The sequence below is a fragment of the Pelophylax lessonae genome (assembly GCF_965119305.1).
Source record: "Pelophylax lessonae genome assembly, chromosome: 5".
Lineage (NCBI taxonomy): Eukaryota > Metazoa > Chordata > Amphibia > Anura > Ranidae > Pelophylax > Pelophylax lessonae.
The window spans coordinates 65,634,534-65,659,106 of NC_138772.1; the positions used below are offsets into that span (position 1 = coordinate 65,634,534).

Below are 24,573 nucleotides of genomic sequence, written 5' to 3' on the forward strand. Positions count from 1 at the left end.
TGGCTGAATTCGGATCTGAAACGGACCAGAAGACACAAACGAATTTCCTGCAAACCGCTCCGCAGCTGTCCCAGAGATATGTGAACCAGCTCCATTGAGGGCCAGTCACAGTCTCCTGACATGCAAATTGGATACGGAGAGACCCGCATCTAATTCGCATCATTGTGAACCCGGCCTTAATGGATCTCTGCCTTAAAGTGGTTCTAAAGGTACAAGGTTTTTTGTTTTACCTTTAACACATGGGATCGCAGGCCGCATAACCCTCCTCCCCCAGCCCCCCCCCCTAAACGAAAACACTGAGAACAAACATATGGCTTGCATAATGGCTGCGGCACTTTTATATTAGTATACATATAAAAACATTTTAATCATCAACTTTTCCGAACCACACATTGAATAATGAATACCTCTTCAGTAAAAAACCTGCTGTCATAGGACTCAAGCAAATATCAAAAACTTCAAACTGTAAGTCCCCCCAAGGGTGACACACCACATAAGGTGCTTGCGACGGGGGGGGGGGGATCTGTGTCCAACCAGCAACAAGAGGCCCAGTTATGTGCAGCCTTATATACTAGGCCAGGTATGTTCTATTGCACATGTGTCAAGGCCTGTGGTCCTCCTCCAGACCCTGGACTTTTTGCTTTCCAGCAATGACTACAGCTTCTTCCCAGCAGCACCAAAAGATAAGGGGGTGCACTGTAATGTAAGGGAGGGTAGGGGACATTTCTGATGGTGGAGAGGCTCTTGACGTCGTATGTAAGGGTAGGGGATGCTCTGGACATCTAGTCTTAGATACAATCGGCCCTTTTGAGGGCAATCCTAATGCTGATGCGGCTCACGAATAAATTGAGTTTGGCACCCCTGTTCTAGAGAATTCCACATGGTCACATGTTTCACCTGGACCATTCAGGTAACTACTGTAGAGGTGAATTAAAAAAAATGATACATTACCCTAAATTGAAGCAAGCAATAATATGGATGTATTTATTAAATAACAAGGCAGGGGAGGGACAGTGGCCACGAACCCATGCACGTGGGCACAAATAAATTGCGTCCACAAATAAAAAAAAAAACTCCTGCATGCAGGCCCCCCCCCCCCCACCCCTATACTTATCTGAGTCCGATCTCGAACCAACAATGCACGTGAGAGCAGAGCCGGGACAAGGGGCGGGCAGGAGGAGAAGCTGCCCTGAGCACTGGAGCATCATGTAAGGTGGGAGGGTATTTACATAGAGATACATTATGTCCGTTTTTCATCCGCAAACGGATGGGATGAAAAACGGACATACGGAACGCCCGTGTGAAAGAGCCCATAATGTATCTCTGTGTAAATACGGATGTCATCGGATGATCATCCTCTGACATCCGTTTTTTGTCAGTTCAGTTCAGTTCAGTTTTTTTGAACGGAGGAGAACCCTATTTTTTCTTCCTTTCAAAAAACGGAACGGAAGCAAAAACGGATGTCAGTGGTGTCATCCGCAGACATCCGTATTTACATAGACATGCATTATGTCAGTTTTTCATCCGCAAACGGATGGGATGAAAAACGGACATACGGACCGGATGACACAAGTGTCATCCGTGTCCGTTACAAAAAAAAAAAAAAAAGGACCTGATCGGGCAAAAAAAAAGGAACGCCCGTGTGAAAGAGCCCTTAAGCTTTAAGCTAAATCTTTATCTCTTTAAAATTGAATTTAATAAAAATGATAGAAATCTTTCCCGTAGTTTGTAGACGCGATAATTTTTGTGCAGACAAATCAAAATACGCTTATTGCAGTTTTTTTAATCTAAAATATGTAGCAGAAATCAAATTGGCCTAAAATGTTAATTTTTTTTTTTTTCTTTTTTTTTTCTTTTCTTTTTTTTTTTTGGGGTGGGGGGGGGGGGATTTTATATAGCCGAAAGTGAAAAATATTGTTTTTTTTTTTTTTTTTTTCAGAATTGTCGTTTTTTTTTTTTTTTGTTTTATAGCGCAAAAAAATTGCACATGTGATTACATACCACCAAAAGAAAGCTCTGTTTGTAGGAAAAAAAGGACAACAATTTTATTATAGGACTGCGCAATTGTCCGTTCAAATAACAACACAGTGCCGAATGGCAAAATATGGCCTGGTCATATACCTCCTTAGCGGTATTCCCGAGTGTGGCTCGGGGTGGAATTTCAGTGCCATTAGCGGTAACCCTGAGCCACACTCGGGGTACCGCTAGGGAGCATTGCTGGATCCTGGTAGAGGGTACTTACCTTGTTCCTGGGATCCAGCAATGTGTCCCTTCAGCATACGGCGGCCGGATCTTCCGCCCGATGCTCTGAGCCCCGGCTTCCGTCTCCTGCGAGCGTCACATCGCAGGGGGGCGGAACTGGCTGCAAATTTGAAAAGTAAAAAACACACTGATATATTGTAATCCTATTGGATTACATCACTAAATAAAATAAATTGACATTAGTTTGCTCCCCAGTGCCCTTGCCTGCAGTTTTACTGTAATATATATATATATATATATATATATATATATACTTTTACTTATTTATAGTTATTTATTATATTACAATTTATGATTTTGTGTTTCAAACTTTAACGAGATGTTATAAAAAAGAACGCACAGTAAAAACATAATCATATGTAAATAGTTGGTTTGGGCTGCTCGTCCTACTTGAAAAATAATTGTACTGCTTTCAACACCTGAAATCTTGAAACAATCATTCCGCCAGGGAGGTTAAGGGGGAAAATCCTTCTGGTCCAGAAGCGGTTAATAAGGGTCACCAGATACTACCCCCCCCCCCCCCCCATGTGAATGAGCATGGAATAGTACTTTGAGGCGACACGACTTCGGGGGGCGACCTGTGAAGTCGCGTGCACCGCTGTGCACAGCGACTTTGGCGCGACTTGCAGAGACTTCACATAATAGAAGTCTATGCAAGTCGCTCTGAGGTCGCCCCAAAGTAGTACAGGACCCATTTTCTAAGTCGGACTTCTAAGTCTGTACTACTCAATGGACCGCGACATACCGCAACTTGTCAGGCTGACAAGTCGCCTGACAAGTCGCGCCAATGTGAATGGGCTCTAATACCCAAACTCATGCACAAAAATAAAAAATATAACCTAGAAATAAAGGGACTTTTTGAAACTTTTGACATGTCCTTCATTTAAAAAATAAAAATCCTTAAATTGCCCCGCCATAGTCAATCATAATGCCTTCCATCCGCCGACACAGGAAAAAAAACAACTTGGCACACGCCAACCCTATAGTACCGCTAGCTTCTTCGAGTTGTCATGAGCTGTATAAGAGAAGGGGCAGGGATAGTGGTGACATCATTAATTACCTTAATTATGTCCATATGCAGCACAAGGAGCTAATCAGTTGTGCTGGAGTGAGCTCATTAGTTTTTGGTCCTCTTTTCACTGTCCAGTTACAAGTTTAGCATATGGTAACGATTTTTCATACTTTTATGTCTTACATAACCAGAAGATCAGTTTTAGGTGGCATGAACTTTTCCGTTGCCTTTTCCATTTCCAGAGCTGAGCACAGACATTATACCGTACATTACCATTCTAAAGCCGGATGCAGCTCTCAATACCCAGCTGCTGATCTAATATTGTGTGCTGGAACCCTTAATAACACAACAGGATTGTGTGCCGTTTAGCCGTATTGAGCCCTTCAGTTAATTGAAGACAGTCCTGTGATGTTGATCAATTACACATTGCATGACAGTCGATAGCGGCACTTATTCTGCTAATTAACTTGATTAATGGTAAAGACTCCTATTGATACTCTGTTCTCCTGCCCATTGCTATTATCCTGTAGCGTAGTTACTATTTGTGTGAGCACAACGGCCCTTGTGTGTGAAAGTGTTACAAAGAAAAGTGCTTCCTGTAGATGTAGCAGATAGAGCATGGTCTCCGTGATATTGATTTCACCATGAAATGTTGTCAAAGTGCAAACTCTTCATTTAAGAAATACTTAGGTAAAATTTTTGAGAAAAAGTTCAGTTTTTTTTTTTTTTCTTATTTCTCAAAGCGGAACTAAACTCTCTCAATCGTCATTACTATTTTAATCATTATGCTGTTAGCATTAGAAAATAGATAGGTAGGTATAATATATTATATTGCGTTAGTTTTTTTTTTTTCAAATTTCTTCAGTTGGTTCCTGATTTATGGCCTTCAGATCTTCATTAGGAGGAGGGGCTAAGCTCACCCTCTTTGATACTGATAAAGAAAAGCCGCTCAGGTGAGGCAAAGCATTCCGGTGCGAGTCGGATCCGTCATCCAGATACTGCACAGCCAAAGGAAAGTTGACCACACTCAGGAATTAATAAAGTAGAAGTATTTTAATTTTAATTCCTCATAAAAGATAAATACAGACAGTGCTTCACAGGAACATGCAACAGGTTGACGCGTTTCACGATACAAACCATCGCTTACTCATAACCACCCTCTTGCCTGCATGCCTGAGTTAACCACTTGCCAACCGCCTAACGCAGATTTACTGCGGCAGGTCGGCTCGGCTGCGCATAATCACGTAGATCTATGTGATTGTGTGCACGTGGTCTCGGCAGCGCGCGCCGCCGGAGCCGCGCTTCCACTGTGTCTAATCAGCAGACCGCAGAAGGAACGGACGCAATCGCTGCCAGCCTCCTGCGATCTTTGGCTAGACTGACAGGAGAGCCATCTGGAATGTAAACAATGCAAGACTACGGGTATAGGATTGTGTATATGGGATTGTATGGTTAGGTTTTCTTTACTGTTTTTTGGTTTTTATTGGCTGAGCCAGATGGATGTCTTTTTTTCAACCTGACTAACTATGTAAGATGGCTCTCCTGTCAGAGAGGCAAGGAAAGATCGTGTGATTCAGCTAAGCTGAATCACCAATCTCTTTCTGCCTCTGTTCAATCCACCCCCCCCTCAGTTAGAAAGCACATCTAGGGAGCACATTTAACCCCTTGATCCCCACCTAGTGTAAACCCCTTCCCTGTCAGTGTCATTTATACAGTAACAGTGCATTGATCACTCTATTAATGTCACTGGTCCCCAAAAAGTGTCACTTAGTGTCAGATTTGTCCGCTGCAATGTCGCAGTCCCGATAAAAATCGCTGATCGCCGCCATTACAAATTAAACAAAAAAAATTCTATAGTTTGTAAACGCTATAACTTTTGCGCAAACCAATTATTATTCGCTTTTTGGGATTTTTTTTTTACCAAAAATATGTAGCAGAAAACAAATTGGTCTAAACTGATAAAAAATTAGATTTTTTAAAAAAAAATTTATTGGGAATGTTATATAGCAGAAAGTAAAACATATTGTTTTTTATTTTTCAAAATTGTCCCTTTTTTTTGCGCAAAAACTAAAAACCGCAGAGGGGATCAAATACCACCAAAAAAAAGCTCTATTTGTGGGAAAAAAAGGACATTCATTTTATTTGGGTACAGCTTCGCATGATCGCGTAATTGTCAGTTAAAGCAACGCAGTGCCATTTTGCAAAAAATGGCCTGGTCATTAAGGGGTAAAACCTTCCGGAGCTGAAGTGGTTAAGGGCAGATGGATTCCAGGAAGTAAGTGCTTCATTATTCATCTGCCTTTAATATGGCCCTGGCTAGAAATGGTAGGGGGGTCATTTTCAGAGTGATTTCTCAACAAAATAAAGAATGGATGGATGGGTGAGTTTCCTTTTCATATTGTTTTCAGTTTGTGGTGCTCAGATACAGTTTAGTTCCCGCTTTTATGAAGAGAGGCATATTTATGGGTCTCTGCATGAAGTTTCAATTTTCTTCCTGTACTCATGGTCAGGGCTGGGCTGGGAATAAAATTCAGCCCTGGAAATAATTTCATAGCAGCCCCATAGCATTATTATACCAGCCCAACAGCAGAACGTCATTATTTTTTTGTTCATAAAAACCATGCATTTTAAAGCACATTTGAAGAGTGTATTATATATATAGACAGATATGAAAGCACAAAGGGCTTAATATAAATATATATATATATATATATATATATATATATATATAAAAGCAAATTCAAGGTTAAAAGTGGTAAAAGTGCAGACATGGTACAGAAGGTGGTTATAGGCTGTGTGGACATGGTACAGGAGGACATGTCAGAGTCTGCAGGCCTGGTACAGGAGAGGCAGGGGCTGTGCGGGCCTAGTACAGGAGAGGCAGGGGCTGTGCGGGCCTGGTACAGGAGAGGCAGGGGCTGTGCGGGCCTGGTACAGGAGATGCAGGGGCTGTGCGGGCCTGGTACAGGAGATGCAGGGGATGCAGGGGCTGCTACAGGAGATGCAGGGGCTGTGCGGGCCTAGTACAGGAGATGCAGGGGCTGTGCGGGCCTGGTACAGGAGAGGCAGGGGCTGTGCGGGCCTGGTACAGGAGAGGCAGGGGCTGTGCGGGCCTGGTACAGGAGAGGCAGGGGCTGTGCGGGCCTGGTACAGGAGAGGCAGGGGCTGTGCGGGCCTGGTAAAGGAGAGGCAGGGGCTGTGCGGGCCTGGTACAGGAGAAGCAGAGGCTACAGGCATGGTACAGGAGATGCAGGGGCTTTGGAGGGGTCTTACTTACCGATCTGTGAGGCACCTTACATTTAAAAATGGTGCCGCCCAGCCCTATCGCATCACTGCACATGAGCCGTTTGCCCGAGAATGGCCGAGCATGTATGGGCTTTCCTCAGCGGCGGTTGCGCAATGTGCAGTTGACGTGTCAGATTGGCCGCAGCTATTTTTTTTACAGGTCCCACTGCCCTTCAAGCAGCCCCAGGGCAGGGGGACTTGTCAGCCTACTGGGAAATTTCCTGGTATCCCGGTAGGCCAGTCCGGCCCTGCTTGTGGTGGGTTTCAACCCCACTGCAAGGTAGTTTTACTTTTCTCAGAGTTCAGCTTTAAATTAAAAACAAAATGATATAAAAAATATTTTTCATTTTATCTTGATGTGTAACTCCACTTTTGTTGAGAAAAAAACATTCTCCTCTGGGTGATCTCTGTACATTACAAGGATTATAACAACCTTTCCTGACAGACTCCATGGCAGCACACGTATGGGTAGGCTCCGCCTCCTCTCCTACCCTATAGGACCCCACTCCCATAAATCTTTGCTCCATACCAGGAGCCGTGTTCCTTTTTCGTCCTCCTCCTGCGAGAAGGAAGTCTTACCTTATAGGACGTCTATCGGTTTCAGGCGAGCTGGTGGCGTGTGGACCTTGTTGATGTCGGATGCCTCCTGTTTTATGTCCAGCAATCTCGATATTTATCGGGTGGACCCGGGCAATATTATTTTAAAATGCTGAAGATGCCGTAAATCCTGAATGAGAGGTGGGCTGCATTGATGGCCAATACGTCCTTGCTATTGAGCGGATAGGCCCTGGTGCCCTGTCACACACGCATGAATTCATCCAGGCCTGAGACTGTTCGGTTATCGTCATGGTGGTAAAGTATAAAACTTTCTTTTGGTTTCATTGCATTTCCTGTTTGTGCGGTGGAGCGCTCCTGCGTTCCAGATCGTCGCTTAGGCTCCTCCCCCTGCCTCGCTGGACCTTCAATTGGTTGTCCAGGATGAGGCTTGGCCCTGGTATCGTCTGCGCATGCGCGCGCATCGCTCCCGATCTCCTATGACGATATTGCGTCGTTTGGGGCGTGGCTTTGCGGCGCCCGGGAGATTTAAGCAGCTGTCATTCCTGTTTACAATGGGATGTCTGCGGGCGTTGCGGTGGCTTCCCCGTGCTGTTTCTCTGCTCTTCAGCGGTGAGTCATGCTTTGATCCAGGTGCCATTTGGGGTAAAAGGGTTGGTGTGGAGACGAAAGTCAGTACATGTATGCTTACTTTCTTCCTGTGCAGGCTTTTGCTTCTATCTGCAAATGGATGCTTCACCACCCCCCGGTGGCCAGTCCCTGCGCAACAGGTGAGCTAGTTTTTCTTAACCCTTACCTGCTTGCGTTGGCTGGTGGAATGGAGCCTAAGTGTGTTTTTCTTTCCCTATTTAGCCCTTTTAGGTCTGACCAACGCCCTATTTCTGGATCAAAGGATCGTTCTCCTTCAGCCCATCGGCATTCTTCATCAAAGTCTGGTCATAGGTCTAGCTCCAGGTCTAAACGACATGAGCACACTTCCAGTTCAGTCGCTCCGCGGCAGTCCCGCCATTCTGACCGCAGTTCAGGGAAATCATGCTGGGGCTGTCGAGCCCATATCCCTGAGGATAGATCCCTATGTGATACCTGTTATTCCAGGGTTTTGAGGGAAAAGCAAGACACTGCACAACCAGTGGAGGCTATGGTCAGGCGGATTGTAAAAGAATCCCTTAGAGATTGGGATTCGAGCAGGCTTTCGGGTCACTCTTCAGAGGCTCCTGGTTTCCTCCCAAGGGATGAAGTGGAGCCAGGTACCTCACAACCAAGTCGTCTGTCAGAAGATTCTACAGACAGTGAAGATGATTTGGCAGACCAGAATGTAGGTTTTGAACTTGCTATGGTCCCACCGCTAGTTAAGGCGGTTAAGGAGGCATTAAAATGGGAAGATCCAGCTGAGTCCCCAGCTAAACAGAAGAAATACTTCAAACATCTCAAAAAAGAGCGTTCCCATTTTCCCCTCCTAGGGGAATTGGGAGAAATTATTACAGACGAGTGGCAGGGAGTTGAAAAGAGAAACTCTTTGTCATCTAAGGTCTCCAGAATGTATCCCTTTAAGGATGATAAGGTGAAACATCTAGACTCCGCTCCCACGGTGAATGCGGCCTTGATGAGGTTGGTGAAACACGTAACCTTACCATTGGAAGACTCAGTCTCATTCAAAGACGCTCTTGACAGGCGGATTGACACAGATCTTAAGAAGATTTATCTCTCCGCAGGTATGGCGTGTAAGCCGGCTCTGGCTTTGGCAGCCACATCCAAGGCAATGGAAGCCTGGATAGACAGCGTGGAGGCTACACTTCAGAGTGTCTCCGAAGAGGTGGCCAGGAGTTCAGCCATTCAGGAGTTGAGACTGGCAACGGCTTTCTTGGGTGAGGCATCCATTGATATAATCCGCTTGGCGGCGCGGGTCATGCTGTCCTCTGTCACGGCCAAACGCGCCTTGTGGTTGCGCCCCTGGTTGGCCGACCCTGCCTCTAAGCAGGCCTGGTGCAAAATTCCCTTTGAGGGTTCCTCCCTCTTTGGTAATAAACTGGACAGTGCTATTACCCGTGCCACTGGTGGTAAATCTGGTTTCCTTCCCCAGGATCGCCGGTTGATAGATCAGAGAAGACCTCAAAACAGACAAAATCCTGATCGTGCCAGAGAGGCCCGTTTTTACAGGCCCGGTCGTGAGTTCAGGAAGAACTGGAAGCGCCCTCAGTCTACAGGGCAGAAGTTCTCCAAAGGAAAATCTTCAGCAAGCCGAGAGGCGACGAAGTCTTTTTGACATCGAACCTGTCCAGACGGTGCGGGTAGGCGCACGCTTGCTTCAGTTTGCGCACGTCTGGGCAGCCTCGATCGAAGATCAATGGGCCGTCAGAACCGTATCACACGGACATGTGTGGATTTTCGACAGAAGCCCCATTCTTCGCTTCATTCCTACGGCCTTACCCCGTTCAGAAGAGAAGAAGTCAACTCTTCTTACATATGTAGAATCCCTGGTTGCCCAGGGTGCGGCAGTGCCTGTCCCAACCGAGGAACGGCTCCAAGGCATCTACTCTCCGCTCTTCATGGTCTTGAAGAAAAGCGGCTCTTGGAGGCCGGTTATAGACCTAACACACCTAAACACCTTCATCAAGAAAGAGCGGTTCAGGATGGAAACACTTTTTACAATTCGGCAAGTGGTACAGCCAGAGGATTGGATGATATCCATAGACTTGAAAGATGCCTACTTTCACGTCCCAGTCGCAGCAGAAATGCAAAAATTTCTCCGATTCGCAGTGGGTCAGGTGCATCTTCAATTTACCTGTCTCCCTTTCGGGCTTACCACATCACCTCGAATCTTTTCCAAAATCTTACTGGCTGTAGTAGCCCTGATCAGAGCAAAAGGGATTCGTCTTTACCATTACTTGGACGACTTGCTCCTTCTGTCAGAACATCAGGATCAAATGCTGCTTCACAGATCTCAAGTAATTTCCACCCTTCAAGAGTTCGGGTGGCTCCTGAATTTGGAAAAAAGTCATCTGGAACCCACGAAGTCGTTGGTCTTCCTAGGGGCCCTCTTCAACACTTCCAGAGGCACTATCTCCCTTCCATTAGAGAAGATTCCGACAATTCGCAACAGGATTCGTCCGGCATTATCAGCCTCTCATCTCCGGGCATCCCAGTGCATGAAGATAATTGGGACCATGGTTTCCACGGCTCCCATGGTGAAGTGGGCACAGTGGAAGATGAGGCCCTTTCAGATGGGATTCCTCCAACAATGGAATTTCGAGAATCCAGAAGTCCTCATTCGGATAACTACGTCCATGAAGGACAGCTTAACCTGGTGGCTTCAGCGAAAGAATCTTTTAAACTGCCATTCAATCGTTCCAGCGTCCTGGTTGGTCATGACCTCGGACGCCAGCAGGACGGGATGGGGAGCGCATTGCCTGTCGGAGGTGGCCCAGGGCAGATGGGACTTCCCTACATACGGGGTGGTCTCGAATGTGCTGGAGCTTCGGGCAGCGTTCTGTGCTCTCCAGGCCTTTCAGCATCTGGCGACCGATGCCTCGGTCCTCCTAAGACTGGACAATACGACAGCCGTCGCCTACATCAAGAGACAAGGGGGCACCCGCAGTCCTTCTCTTCTGAAAGAAGTGAAACCTATTATGGATTGGGCTCAAAGACATCTGTCCAACTTGTCAGCCGCCTATCTTCCGGGTGCCCAGAACGTCCAGGCAGACTTCCTCTCAAGGTCTGCTCTGGACAACAACGAGTGGTCACTCCATCCAGAGACCTTCATATGGGTCATGTCTCTAGGTTACCATCCAGAGGTAGATCTGTTCGCATCTCCAAGCAATGCCAAACTGGAGAGATTCTACACGAGGTGGCGTTATCCCCAGGCCTACGGGGTAGACGCCCTGACGGATCATTGGAATTTTCAAACGGCCTATGCGTTTCCTCCAGTGCCAGTCATCTTCAAGTTTCTTCACAGACTCAGGACAGAGAGAGTGCAGATCATAGCGATTCTTCCCTTCTGGCCAAAGAGACCGTGGTTTCCTCTGTTGCTCCAGCTGAGCTGTCGGGACCCGATACCTCTGCCAGTCAGGCCGGACCTTCTGTCCCAAGGGCCTATTCTTCACCCCTGCCCAGCACAGCTTCATCTCATGGCATGGCTGTTGAGAGGGAAAGATTGAAAGCGCTCGGTTGTCCAAACTAGGCAATCGCTACAATGATGAGTGCCAGAAGACCCGGCACGAACAAGGTCTATGAAAAAATCTGGTCCAAGTTTAAGGATTATGTGGATAGCAGATCTAGCTCTGTCTCTGACCCAGGAATCCAGGATATTTTGGGCTTCCTCCAGTCCGGTCTGGACCTGTCATTGGCAGTAAGCTCCCTTCGGGTCCAAATTTCAGCCATTTCGGCCTTCACTGGGACTGCATGGGCGAAACACTCCCTGGTTCGCCAGTTCTTCAGAGGCGCTACTAGGTTAAGACCTCCTAGAAAGCCCAGGTTCCCTAAGTGGGATCTTCCTACGGTCTTGGAGTTTCTTTCCTCACTCACCTTGAATCAGAAGGATCCATTCTTCCTTAAAAACATCTCCATGAAAACAGCCTTTCTGGTGGCTATTACTTCGGCCAAACGGGTTTCTGAACTCGGTGCCTTGGGTTACAAGGAACCATTCCTTACGTTTTTCCCTGATCGGGTAGTATTGGTTCCGATGCTTGGCTCCAATCCGAAAGTAATGTCGGTATTCCATGTCAACCAGGAAATTGTCCTACCCACGTTCAAATCTCAAGATGAAAATTCTGTCCATCCTTTGGACGTGGGGGAAACTCTTCGGCTATATCTGGAGACTACAGCTCCTTTCCGCCAGTCAGACCATCTTTTTGTCCTCATCTGTGGAAAAAACAAGGGCAAACAAGCTTCCTCAAGATCTATAGCAAGTTGGATAGTTCAGACCATCCAGTGGGCATATAAAGCCAAGGGACTGGCTCCTCCAGAGGTGGTGACAGCTCATTCCACTAGAGGGATCTCTACGTCGTGGGCAGCTTCTCTTCATGTAGCTCCTGACGTGATTTGCAGAGCGGCTTCTTGGTCATCAATTCATACCTTTATGTCGCATTACTGTGTTGAACCGGCTTCTTTATCTTCGGTCAACTTTGGTTTAAAAGTCTTGTCTGTTGACGGTGCAAATTAAACCTTTTTCTGTTAAACCAGCAGTTACCCGCCCGGGTGTGTATGGCTAGTTATTTCCCATACGTGTGCTGCCATGGAGTCTGTCAGGAAAACGGAAAATTTATATCAATACTTACCGTAATTTTCCTTTCCTGATGGACTCCATGGCAGCAGGAGTCCCCTCCCATCTGCTGGAGTAGTTCTAGTTATGGAACACGGCTCCTGGTATGGAGCAAAGATTTATGGGAGTGGGGTCCTATAGGGTAGGAGAGGAGGCGGAGCCTACCCATACGTGTGCTGCCATGGAGTCCATCAGGAAAGGAAAATTACGGTAAGTATTGATATAAATTTTCCGTTTTGTTGCAGATTCCTAACTTTTTGTTATTCTGAAAAAATCATGGTTTGTTCCTCTGAGCCTCTGTGCTGAGTGGGTCTAATGGGAGTGGTTTCATAATTATCTATCAGCTGCAGAGCTCTAATGAGGAAATCTGCTGGGCCTGCATTCCTTGTTAGACGTGTTGCTATTGGGAGTATCTCAGCAAAAATGACATTTTTGTTGCAGGGGATGCCAGAAATCTGACTTGTATCTTAGGCAGACTTCTGAGAAAATTGGTGAGCCAATCACACAAGCAGGAAATGATGTTTCTGGGGGTGTGGTCAGTATACATTCTGGGTACAGAACAGCTCCAGGTAGCCATATTGCATTGCATTTTCAGAAAATTACAGCAGCTGCAGATTAAAAATGAAAGGTAATTTTTAATAACATTCAATTACAATGATTTGTGTCGCAATTGTATACGCTATATTATTTTTTCTTTAATTACAATTTATTTCCCCACGAAAGTGGAGTTACTATATCTGGTTTCCCACAGTACACAGAACATGGAAATGCAATAGTTTCAGTAAATATAAACTGATTAATAAATGTTATAATCAGCAGTATATAGCAGTCTTGGGACTTCTATCAGTGTCTGGTTAAAGCTTGTAGGACGAGTTTTTCATTCTCCTCTGACTGTCCTATGAGGCTGCAGCACCCCTGACCCTGTGTCTGGAGAATGATGGTTGGCCCTGTGCTGATCACATGCACCCTCCCAAGAAAAAAAAAAAACTCTCTACACACCAAACTGAGCATGTGTCAAGTGTCCCCAAGTTTCTGCTCTATCAGGAGATGGTTTGGGGACAGTGGAAGAAGGGGAGGATCATAGAAGACAGGATCAAAACATTTTTTTCACAATGCAGATGATTAACCCCTTAGGTTCCACAGTGAGTATAACAAGCAAGCTTTACTGCATATACAGACTAATTTTACGGTTGTGGGTTTAGAAACACTTACCTTTTTTTCCTTTTTATTTTCTCTAATATAATTGTTTAATGGCCAGGGTTGTTATGTCTTTAACGATGCTATAGAAAACACACTTTATGCATTTTTTTAATTTATATTTTTCAGGTTGAGGTCTTTGATCAGTCACGGTTATGAAGACAGAATTGTCATTTCCCATGACATACACACTAAGAACCGACTGGTGAAGTATGGCGGTCACGGCTACTCGCATATCCTCAATAACATCGTTCCTAAAATGTTGCTAAGAGGCATTTCCCAGGAAAGCGTAGACAAGATACTACTGGAGAACCCCAAAAGGTGGCTGACCTTTAACATATAAAAAAAAAAAAATGGGGGATGTACGGTAAATTGACACGTGTGAATCACAAGAACAAGAAGCCTGGAACGGGCCTCAGTGTATCTCACACTCTGTTATTCAGAGAACAGCCAGCAGGCCAATTGTATATCCTTCATCAGGGCTTTTTTTCTCAGCGAATAAGTGCAGGTACTCACTCCTTGTCTCCGCCCCCTACCCACCTCTGAGCACCCTCCCTTGGTTCCACCCCCTACCTCCCTCCCAATACTGCCCCTTTTAGAGAATACGGAGCCAAGTATTATTTTGTGGTGCTAAATAATTTGTATGGAATTGGTTATTAATAACAAGAAAAGCAAAAAATAGATCCCCTGCAGAAAGCAACAATACACCCCCCCCCCCAGCAACAATAGACCCTCCAAAAAATACCCCCAGCAAAAATAAATCCCCATCAGCTTCAATAAAACCTCCCTCAACAGTAGGTCCCTCTCAGCAACAATTGATCCCCCCCCCCCCAGAAACAGATCCACCAGCAGCAGCAATACACCTCCCCAGCAACAATAGGCCCCCTACAACAATAGACCCCCCCCCCCCGGCAACAATAGACCCTCCAACAAAATACACCAAGCTTCAATAGACCTCCCAGCAACAATTGATCCCACCCATCAACAATTGATCCCCCCCCCCCCAGAAACAGATCCACCACCAGCAGCAATAGACCTCCCCAGTAACAATAGGCCCCCTACAACAATAGACCCCCCCAGCAACAATAGACCCTCCAAAAAAATACCCCCAGCAGAAATAGATCCCCATCAGCTTCAATAGACCCCCCTCATCAGTAGGTCCCTCCCAGCAACAATTGATCCCCCCCCCCCCAGAAACAGATCCACCAGCAGCAGCAATAGACCTCCCCAGCAACAATAGGCCCCCCACAACAATAGACCACCCCCAGCAACAATAGACCCTCCAAAAAAATACCCCCAGCAGAAATAGAATCCCCATCAGCTTCAATAGACCTCCCTCAACAGTAGGTCCCTCCCAGCAACAATTGATCCCTCCCAGCAACAATTGATCTTCCCACCCAGAAACAGATCCACCATCAGCAGCAATAGACCACCCCAGCAACCATAGGCCCCCCACAACAATAGATTTCCCCCCAGCAGCCAGTATCAATATACCTTCCAGCACCCCTTGTCATAACATACATCCAGTGCTGGAGGTGTCGGGAACTGGGTCCCCCCGCCTATTCTTGCTGAAAAAAAGCCCTACCTTCCATTAATCATGCAGTTTCAGAGAGGTGTGAACCCACCAATCACTGGGAAGAACGGTGTGGGGTAATGATTGCTAAATATTTAGTTATATATCACGTGACTAATGATGTAGGCTGGGTTCACACATCTCTGCTAAATTGGAATAACCTACTTTATCACAATGTAAGTTAACATTTGTTCTGTTCGTTGGTACATTGCACTGCCACTCATTTTCAATGACACCCTAGTGCCCAAAGGTAACATCATGGTACCAATACACATGCATTGTTATGTACCACAACACACAGCAATGCCTTCCCATGAGTTGTGGTGTTCTGCATTTCTAAAAATGGTGCACATACTCTTTCCTAGACATTTTGATGCATTGCCAGGCCGCTCAGTTGAATGGACTGCCCTAATGCAGTGCGTGTTAATGTGCAAAAACACACAGCGAATGTGCAAAAACACAGCGAATGTGCATCAGCGCAGCAGAAAAGTGTGAACCCAGGCAGCCTTAATGTGATATTTAGGACTTCTATTATGTTCTAGCACTGGTGGTTTGAGTAGCTGGAGGAAACACATTGCTAGTGCAGTACGTTGATGACACCCATGGTAACGAATCATTAAAAATTTTAATAATAAAATCAATGTTGTCATTTTAAAATTTTCAATGGAAAAGATTTTTTTTTCTTCCTCTAAATTGTCATTGTCGTAAGATATTTGTATTCCACGGTAAGGCAGTGACTAACTTTTAAAGCGGAACTTTATTCTATCAATCACTGTGAACTATTTGTACTCCTTATACTGCTAGCCTAAGTAAATAGATAGTAAAGTACGATATATTCGATTTACTTATTTTAAACTTTTTAAATGGTTTTTAATTTTATCTGTAGGAGGGGCTTTCTCAGATAAGCACACCCTCCTGCCTGAGCTAAGGGTATATGGATTCCAGGAAATAAATGCTACATGACTCATCTGCCCTTACTCAAGATACAGTAGATGCTGCTAGAATTCCCAAGGGGGGGGGGGGGGTTCAAAATGATTTCTCAATAAAATAAAGCATGGCAACATGGATGAACGAATTTGTTTCTTTTTGCATATTAAAAATTATTTAAACTGCGTTTTTCGGTTTGTGGTACACAGATACAGTTTAGTTTAACTTTAAATAATACCCATTACCTGTCTTTTTCCTTTTCACTCTCTGACTTTTTGAGAATCGTTTGTACCCAGGAAGAAATCTATGAATTCTGCTTCCTAGCATTAACTGCAGGTGCCCCATACTATACTAGGCCTTCTATAGTCAACAGCAGTGTTAATTTCGTTGACTAAAACCGACTAAAATGTTTTCGTCTGCTAAATTAACACAATTTTAGTCGACTAAAATACGACTAAAACTAAAACAATTCAGATGACTAAAATACGACTAAAACTAAAATGGCATTTTAGTCAAAAGACTATAACTAAAACTAAATCGAAATTTGCTGCCAAAATTAACACTGGTGCATGCTCAAAGCTTAATACCATAAATAATAACATATTCGATTTTTCACTCCAGGACCAGTAGTAGTATATAATGAGTTTGGAAATTGTAGAGAAATGTTTAAATAATGCATTACAAATTACAATTGAAATACACCCATTCGATTATAGATGACTAAAATGAGTTTTAGTTGACTAAAATGTACTGGAGTTTTAGTCGACTAAATAAGACTAAAACTAAAACACTTGCAGAAGACTAAAATGGGACTAAAACTAAAATGCCATTTTAGTCCTAAGACTAAGACTAAAACTAAATTGAAATTTGCTGCCAAAATTAACACTGGTCAACAGTAACCAAAGTTGGGGGGTTGTTTCGAGCTTATTAGCCTTCTTCAGTACAAAGCATGCAAAATCTATCATTGTTGATCCCTTTCTGAAAAGGCTTTTTTCTGTTATCATACAATAGATGGCTTTTAAGTCACTGACCTGGGCCAAGTATACAGATTAGGAAAGTTGAAGTGTTAGAAGCTGCTATCGTTAAAAACTTTTCTGACTCCATGATCACAAGCAGCACACACAGAGTAAAAGCCATGCACATAGGCAGGTTCTCTATTACCATTCACTGTATACACACAATACTGCTGGGATCATTGGGGTTAACTTGCTGTGGTGTCTGCCATTTGGCCTGTTGAGGTTCCCATCCGTGCCTCAATCATGCCCATCTGTGCCTCATCTGTGCCACATCAGTGCTCATCCATGCCACATCAGTGCTCATCTGTGCCACATCCATGCCACTTCAGTGCTCATCCATGCTACATTTGTGCCTCATCCATGCCACAACAGTGCTCATCCATGCTACATCTGTGCCTCATCCATGCCACATCAGTGCTTCATCCAAGCCACATCAGTGCTCATCCCTGCCACATCAGTGCTCATCCCTGCCACATCAGTGCTTATCCCTGCCACATCCGTGCTCATTTATGCCACATCAGTGCTCATCCGTGCCACATCAGTGTTTATCCATGCCACATCCATGCCACATCAGTGCTCATCCATGCCACATCAGTGCTTATCCATGCCACATCCATGCCACATCAGTGCTCACCTGTGCCACATCAGTGCTTATCCGTGCCACATCAGTGCTTATCCATGCCACATCCATGCCACATCAGTGTTTATCCATGCCACATCCATGCCACATCAGTGCTTATCCATGCCACGTCCATGCCACATCAGTGCTCATCTGTGCCACATCATTGCCCATCCATGCCACATCCATGCCACATCAGTGCTTGTGGCCAGGCTGTGTAAAAGTCTCACACATGTGATATCGCTATACTCAGGAGTAGCAGAATGTATTTTGGGGTGTCATTTTTGCTATGTACATGCTATGTGTTAGAAATATCTTTATAAATAGACAACTTTGTGTAACTTTGTGTTTTCATTTTCTTTTCACATTTTCCAAAAACTTGTGGAAAGAAAATACATGTTCAAAAGACGCATTATGCCTTCTATATTATGTGTTGGGGTGTTTGCTTTCCAAAATGGGGTAATTTTGTCATTTTTTGCGTGTTTCCATTGTCCTGGTGCTCCAGGGCCTTCAAAAGTGTGATAGGTTGTCAGGAAATTATATTTGTAATTTATGCTCCTAGAACGCCTGGAGCTGCTACTTGGATGTTGGGCCTCTGTATGTGGCCAAGCTGTGGAAAAGTCCCACACATGTGGTATCGCCATACTCAGAAGAACAATGTATTTTGAGGTGTAGTTGCAAGTATGCCTATACAGTATGTGAGAAATAATTTATATATATATATATATGACAATTTTGGGAAAAAAATAAACAAATAAAAAAATCTTCATTTTTAAAAGGATTGTGGGAAAAAATTACAACTTAAAAAAACTGACAATGCCTCTTACTAAATACCTTGGAATGTCTACTTTCCAAAAAGGGGTAGTTTAGGGAATATTTGTACTTTCCTGGCTTGTTAGGGCTCTTTCACGCGGTCCGCCTCCGTAGGCGGATCTGTGTTGCTCAGTGGGGATCGATCCACGATCCCAGCTGAGCCGGGCGGATGACAGCTCTGTCTCTGCTCGCATGGGGGATCGGATGGCAGCGGGTGTCAGCGGAGGTGTCTCCGCTGACACCCGCTGCCCCATAGAGCTGCATGGAGGATCCGATCAGATCCGCCTAAAAAACTGACAGGCGGATCTGATCGGAGCGCCCGTGTGAAAGAGCCCTTAGTGTCTCAAGAGGTGAGATAGGCCTTCAGTACATTAGGTGTGATTAATTTTCAATGATTGGCACCATAGCTTTTATAACCTTCACAAAGACCAAAAAATGTATACTTATTTGGGTTATTTTTACCAAAGATATGTAGCAGTATAGCTTTTGGCCAAAATTTATGAGGAAAAGTTACTAAATTTGCAAAATTTTAAAACCAAAACTAAGAAAAATTCACTTTTTTTTTTTTTTATACAAAGTTTTCTGTCTTTTTTTGTTTATATTCTGAAAAAAAGGGCAACAATTTCATATGGGTACAGTGTTGCATGGCTGAGTAATTGTCATTCAAAATGTGAGAGCACTGAAAGCTGAAAATGAGTCTGGTTAGGAAGGGGTATAGGTGGCCAGTGGGGTAAGTAGTTAAAATGTCGAATGTAATACTATTATATGCAAAAAAAATGGAAAATTTATATCAAATACTTACCGTAATTTTCCTTTCCTGATGGACTCCATGGCAGCATACGTATCGGGTTTGGCCCCGCCTCCAAACCTACCCATAGGACCTCACTCCCATAAATCTTTGCTACTGTTCAACACACGTGTTCTGTAACTATCCTCCACAGAAATCCGGGAGGGAACTCCTGCTGCCATGGAGTCCATCAGGAAAGGAAAAGACAGACTCCATGGCAGCATACGTATCGGGAAATAACTCGCCGTACACACAGGGTGGGCAGGTGCTGAACAGAAAAAATTTAATGCATTTTGTCAAACAGACAGGACTTGCAAACCAAAATTCACAGATGCCGCTGGCTCAACACAGTAATGGGACAAAAACGTGTTAATAGAGGACCACGACGCTGCTCTACAGATGACTTCAGGAGCCACGTGTCTGGATACTGCCCAGGAGGTAGAGATGCTTCGCATCGAATGAGCTGTAACTACTGCTGGAGGGGTCAAGCCCTTAGCCCTATAAGCCCACTGGATGGTCTGAATGATCCAAGATGAAATAGATCTCTTCGAGGCCCTTGAACCCTTGTTTTTACCATAGAAGGTCACGAAAAGATGTTCCGATTTTCTAAAAGAAGAAGTGACTTCCAAATATTTCTTAATACACTTTCCAACATCCAGCGGATGAACCGAGGATTCTTCTTCTTGTCTAAAGGTCGGTAACACAGTTTCAATGTTTTCATGGAAAACAGAAGTCCTTTTTGGTCTCGCATCCAGCATGGGAATGAGCACCACTCTGTCAGGAAAAAACGTTAAGAAAGGCTCTTGTGCCCCGAAGGACCCAATTTCTGACACTCTTTTTGCTGAGGTTACAGCTACCAGAAATGCTGTTATCAGAGTAAGTTCCCTTATGGTCATGGATTCGGACATGTCTTGAATCTGATCCGACAGGAATTCCAGAACTAGAGGCAAATCCCACTTGGGAAACCTAGGTTTTCTTTGAGGTCTGATTCTTACTGCTCCTTTAAAGAATTGACGAATTAAGGCATGACTGGCCCAGGAAATCCCCGTAAAAGCGGAAATAGCCGAGACCTGGACTCTCAGCGAACTCACCGATAGCGGCAAATCCAATCCTGATTGCAGAAAGCTCAATACGTCCTGTATCTTAATGGAAGAATGAGGATCAGGCCTTGCAGCCAACTGTGCAGAAAAATTTTCCCAGATTCTCTGATAAACTCTGTTCGTTGAGTTTCTTCTAGCACTAAGCAATGTAGAAATCGCCGTTTCTGGACAGCCTAAGGCCTGTAACCACCTCCTTTCAACATTCAGACCCTCAGATGTAGACGGGCCGGGCATGGATGGAGTACAGACCCCTGGGACAACAGATCCAGTCTGAAGGGTAGCGGGATTGGGTCTCGGACACTGAGTAGCGTCAGAAGGGGAAACCATGGCCTGTTCGGCCAGAAGGGAATCACCGCCACTACCTCCACTGGTTCCGACCTGAGTCTCCGAAGAAACTGTAACACAATCGGAATTGGTGGGAAGGCGTATGCCCTGTGGAATCTCCACTGATCCGAGAGTGCATCCATCCCTGATGCTTGTGGATCTCTGAATCTTGTATAGTACTTCGGCAGTTTGTAATTGCAGGGGGAGGCGAAGAAGTCTACCTCTGGAGAGAACCCCAATGTTAGGATCCAGTTGAATGTTTCCTTGTGAAGGGACCACTCGTTGTTGTCCAGGTCCACTCTGGACAGGAAGTCTGCTTTGACATTCTGGACTCCTGGAACATAAACCGCTGAAAGATTCGAGAGATTTCTCTGTGCCCAGGACATAATCGGTTCCACTTCCCTCAATAGGGACCAGCTGCGTGTTCCCCCTTGCTTCCTGACATATGCCACTGCTGAGGTGTTGTCCAGACGTAGCATGACAGGTTGGTCTTTTGTTAGGTGAGAAAATGCTCGTAGAGCTTGGAATGCTGCTCGGAGTTCCAGTATGTTGGATACTATTCCCCGAGTGGAAAACTCCCACCTGCCCTGTGCCACCTCCGACAAACAGTGGGCACCCCAGCCTATGTTGCTGGCGTCCGAGGTGATCACTACCCACGGAGCTGGCTTCAGAGAGTGGCAGTTCAGCAGGTGGTCTCTGCACAACCACCAGGGGAGACTCGCTCTCATGGAAGGGGTTAAGAAGATGCGTTGATCCAGATGCCACGTATCCCATTGCTGTAGGAATCCCTTCTGAAAGGGTCTCATCCTCCACAGGGCCCATTTCACCATGGGGACTACTGCGACCATAGTCCCGACTACCTTCAGGCATTGACGTGCCTGGAGATAAGAGGATGAGAGGGCAAAGCGAATCCTGTCTCGAAGTGTCCCTATTTTTTCCTCTGGAAGAGAGATAGTCGTCTTCTCTGTGTCGAACAGGGCGCCCAAGTAGACCAGGGACTGAGTTGGAATCAGGTGGCTCTTCTCCTTGTTGAGTAACCATCCAAACTTCTGGAGAGTGGACACGACCTGCTCCAGATGAACTAATAGTTGATCTCTGTCTTGGGACAACAGGAGGAGATCGTCCAAATAATGGTGAAGTCGGATACCTCTCAATCTCAGTAGGGCTACCACGGCCAATAAGATTTTTGAAAAGGTCCGTGGAGATGTTGAGAGCCCGAATGGGAGACAGATAAATTGAAGATGTAATCCTCCCACTTCGAACCGGAGAAACCTTTGAAAATCTTCGGCCACAGGGACATGAAAGTAGGCGTCTTTCAAGTCGATGGACACCATCCAATCGGCCGGCTGGACTGATTGCTGTATGGACAACAGGGTCTCCATTTTGAACCTTTCTTTTTTTATAAATTTGTTCAAGAAGGTCAAATCTATTACTGGTCTCCATGACCCGTTCTTCTTTTGGACCAGAAAGAGCGGAGAATATATTCCTTGGCCTCGCTCGGACTCTGGAACGGAGATGACAGCCCCTTGAGCAATGAGAGCTTCGACGTAGGAAAATAAAACCTGACGCCTTTCTTCTAGGAATGGTATGGCAGTAGGCAGGAACCTTGAGCCTGCCCTCTCCTTGAAGACCCACTGGTGGACTGAGGACACCGTCTTGTCGGCCCAGGGGTCCTGAACCGAAGCCGCCCAGACATGACGGAAGGAGCGTAGACGCGCACCCACCTGACATGTCTGAGCGGGCCCACCTTCAAAAGGACTTAGTGGGCTCACGGTCCCCTGAGGAGACATTCTTTGTCGTCTTCCTGGAAGACTGTCTGGATCTCCAGTTCCGGTTGAACTCACGACCAGGGAGGACCCCTCAAAGGGAATACGGCACCAAACTTGCTTTGATGCCGGATCCGCAACCCAAGGGCGGAGCCAAAGGGCTCTCTTAGCTGTGACCGAGGACAGCATAACTCTTGCCAATAAACGGATCAGGTCTATGGAAGCCTCCCCAAGGAACGACGAGCCCAGCCTAAGCTCCTGGATTGGAGCGCTTCTGGCCACCTCTTCCGACACCGAACTGACCGATTCCTCTACCACATCAGCCCAAGATTCCATGGCCTTGGATAGAGCGGCTAAAGCCAAGACTGGCTTGCAGGCCATACCTGCTGTGAGGTAGATTCTTTTCAAATCGGAGTCCATCCTTCGGTCCAACGGGTCTTTAAATGAGACCGTATCTTCTAAAGGAAGGGTCACATGCTTGACCAGTCTCATGACTGCTGCGTCAACTAGAGGAGGAGACTCAAGATGTTTCACATCATCCTCTTTGAAGGGGTAAAGTTTCGCCATCTTGGACACTAAGGAATTCTTTCGTTCCACCTTTCTCCACTCCTCCGAAATAATTTCTCCCAACTCTCCCAGAAAGGGAAAATTAACCCGCTCCTTGTTGAGCTGTTTAAAGTACTTCTTTTGTTTGGGAGGGGGAACAGCTGAGTCCTCCCAGTTTAAAGTCTCTCTGACCGCTTTAACTAGGGAAGGCACCAAAGCATATTCGAAACCCAGGCAGGGATCCTCATCTTCAGAGTCGCTACCTGACAAGAGCAATGACTGATGGCTTGTATGGGCCGACTCAAAATCTTCCTGTACTTGGGGTGCTACAGGGGAGGGGCTTGGGAAAGCCGTTGCAGTGTCTTGAGAACAACTGACACCCATCTCGGCCAAAGAGTCCTTCACTACTCTCTTGACCAAAGCCTCAATGCGTTGGTCGGAAGTACCCCTTTCTCCCGCAGCCTGGGAGAAACATCCGTCACAGAAGGACTTCCTTTCCGGGACACTAGCGCCACAGCCCCTGCAACCTGCTTTGTCAGGTCTCCGTGCGTGGCTGGCCGAAGTGGACGCTTTACGATGATGGGAGCCCGAACGGGATTTCCCTGTAGAGTGCCGGTGGCGAGAACTCGATCGCCTTTCACTTCTTTGAGAAGAGTGCCTAGTCTCTGAACGAGGAGGGCTGTAAACAAGAGAAACAAAGAAAAAACAGACAGGAAGCTAGGAACACTTGAGTTCCAACCCCCACCCCCTATAACCCACACCCCCACCAAGAAGCCCCCAATACCTGTTAGGGGCGGGCTGACCACCGGAGGGCAAAGTAGCTTCCATTCTGATGCTGACCTACAGGGATGAGCCGGACAGCAATGTCAGAAAACATGAAGCAAAAAGGGGGGGGGGGGGGCGCTCCCAAACTGGGGCCAGTTACTCACCAGGAACCAGAGGTTAGCAGGCAGAGCGGCAGCGAACAGCACGAGTCAAAAAACCGGACGGTTGTAGTATAAATACACCCAGTATCAGCAGTGTGTATAAACACAACACTGCTGACAGTTCTGGGGTTTAAATATGGCGCCTGGTGACGTCATCAGCGATCGCCACCGACGCCGACTCACTGCGCATGCGCCGAGCTCTTACTGCGCACGCGCGAGAGCCAAGCCTCGTTCCCGAGGCGCCGCACATGCGCAGTAGCGTACCGCACCGGCGGCCGGTCAGGAAGTGAACCGCTGACCGGCCCCGGACCACTAGCCACCAGGGAAGGCAGGAAAGACCAGGTAAGAACAAATAAGCATAACCAGGCGATAAATAAGCAATTAAGCATACAAAATAGCTGCCATGGAGGACTTGTTACTCACGAACCGCAGACCACCAGGGATGGATGCACACCGGACTTATCTCTTCTAGGGTACCGGCCACCCGCAGCAGCTGGGTTTTTTGGCCAAGGCTGCATACATCTTCGCCCCTACTCCATACCCCGCAGCAGCTGGGGCTTATTGGAGAGCTCAATACCCGACTGGTAGAGCCATCCATCACCCGGAAT

The 24,573-nt window shown here is 46.0% G+C and overlaps 1 protein-coding gene across 1 annotated transcript in view; it reads left to right on the forward strand.

Annotated features, from left to right (window-relative positions):
- Nucleotides 1–13,916, forward strand: part of PTER (phosphotriesterase related) — a 55,451-nt gene extending 41,535 nt beyond the window's left edge. Inside the window, exon 5 of the mRNA XM_082259915.1 lies at nucleotides 13,698–13,916. Within this exon, the coding sequence (XP_082116041.1) occupies nucleotides 13,698–13,911 (214 nt within the window). The 3' untranslated portion in view covers nucleotides 13,912–13,916. The remainder of the gene's footprint in view (nucleotides 1–13,697) is intronic.
- The last annotated feature ends 10,657 nt before the right edge of the window (nucleotides 13,917–24,573 follow it).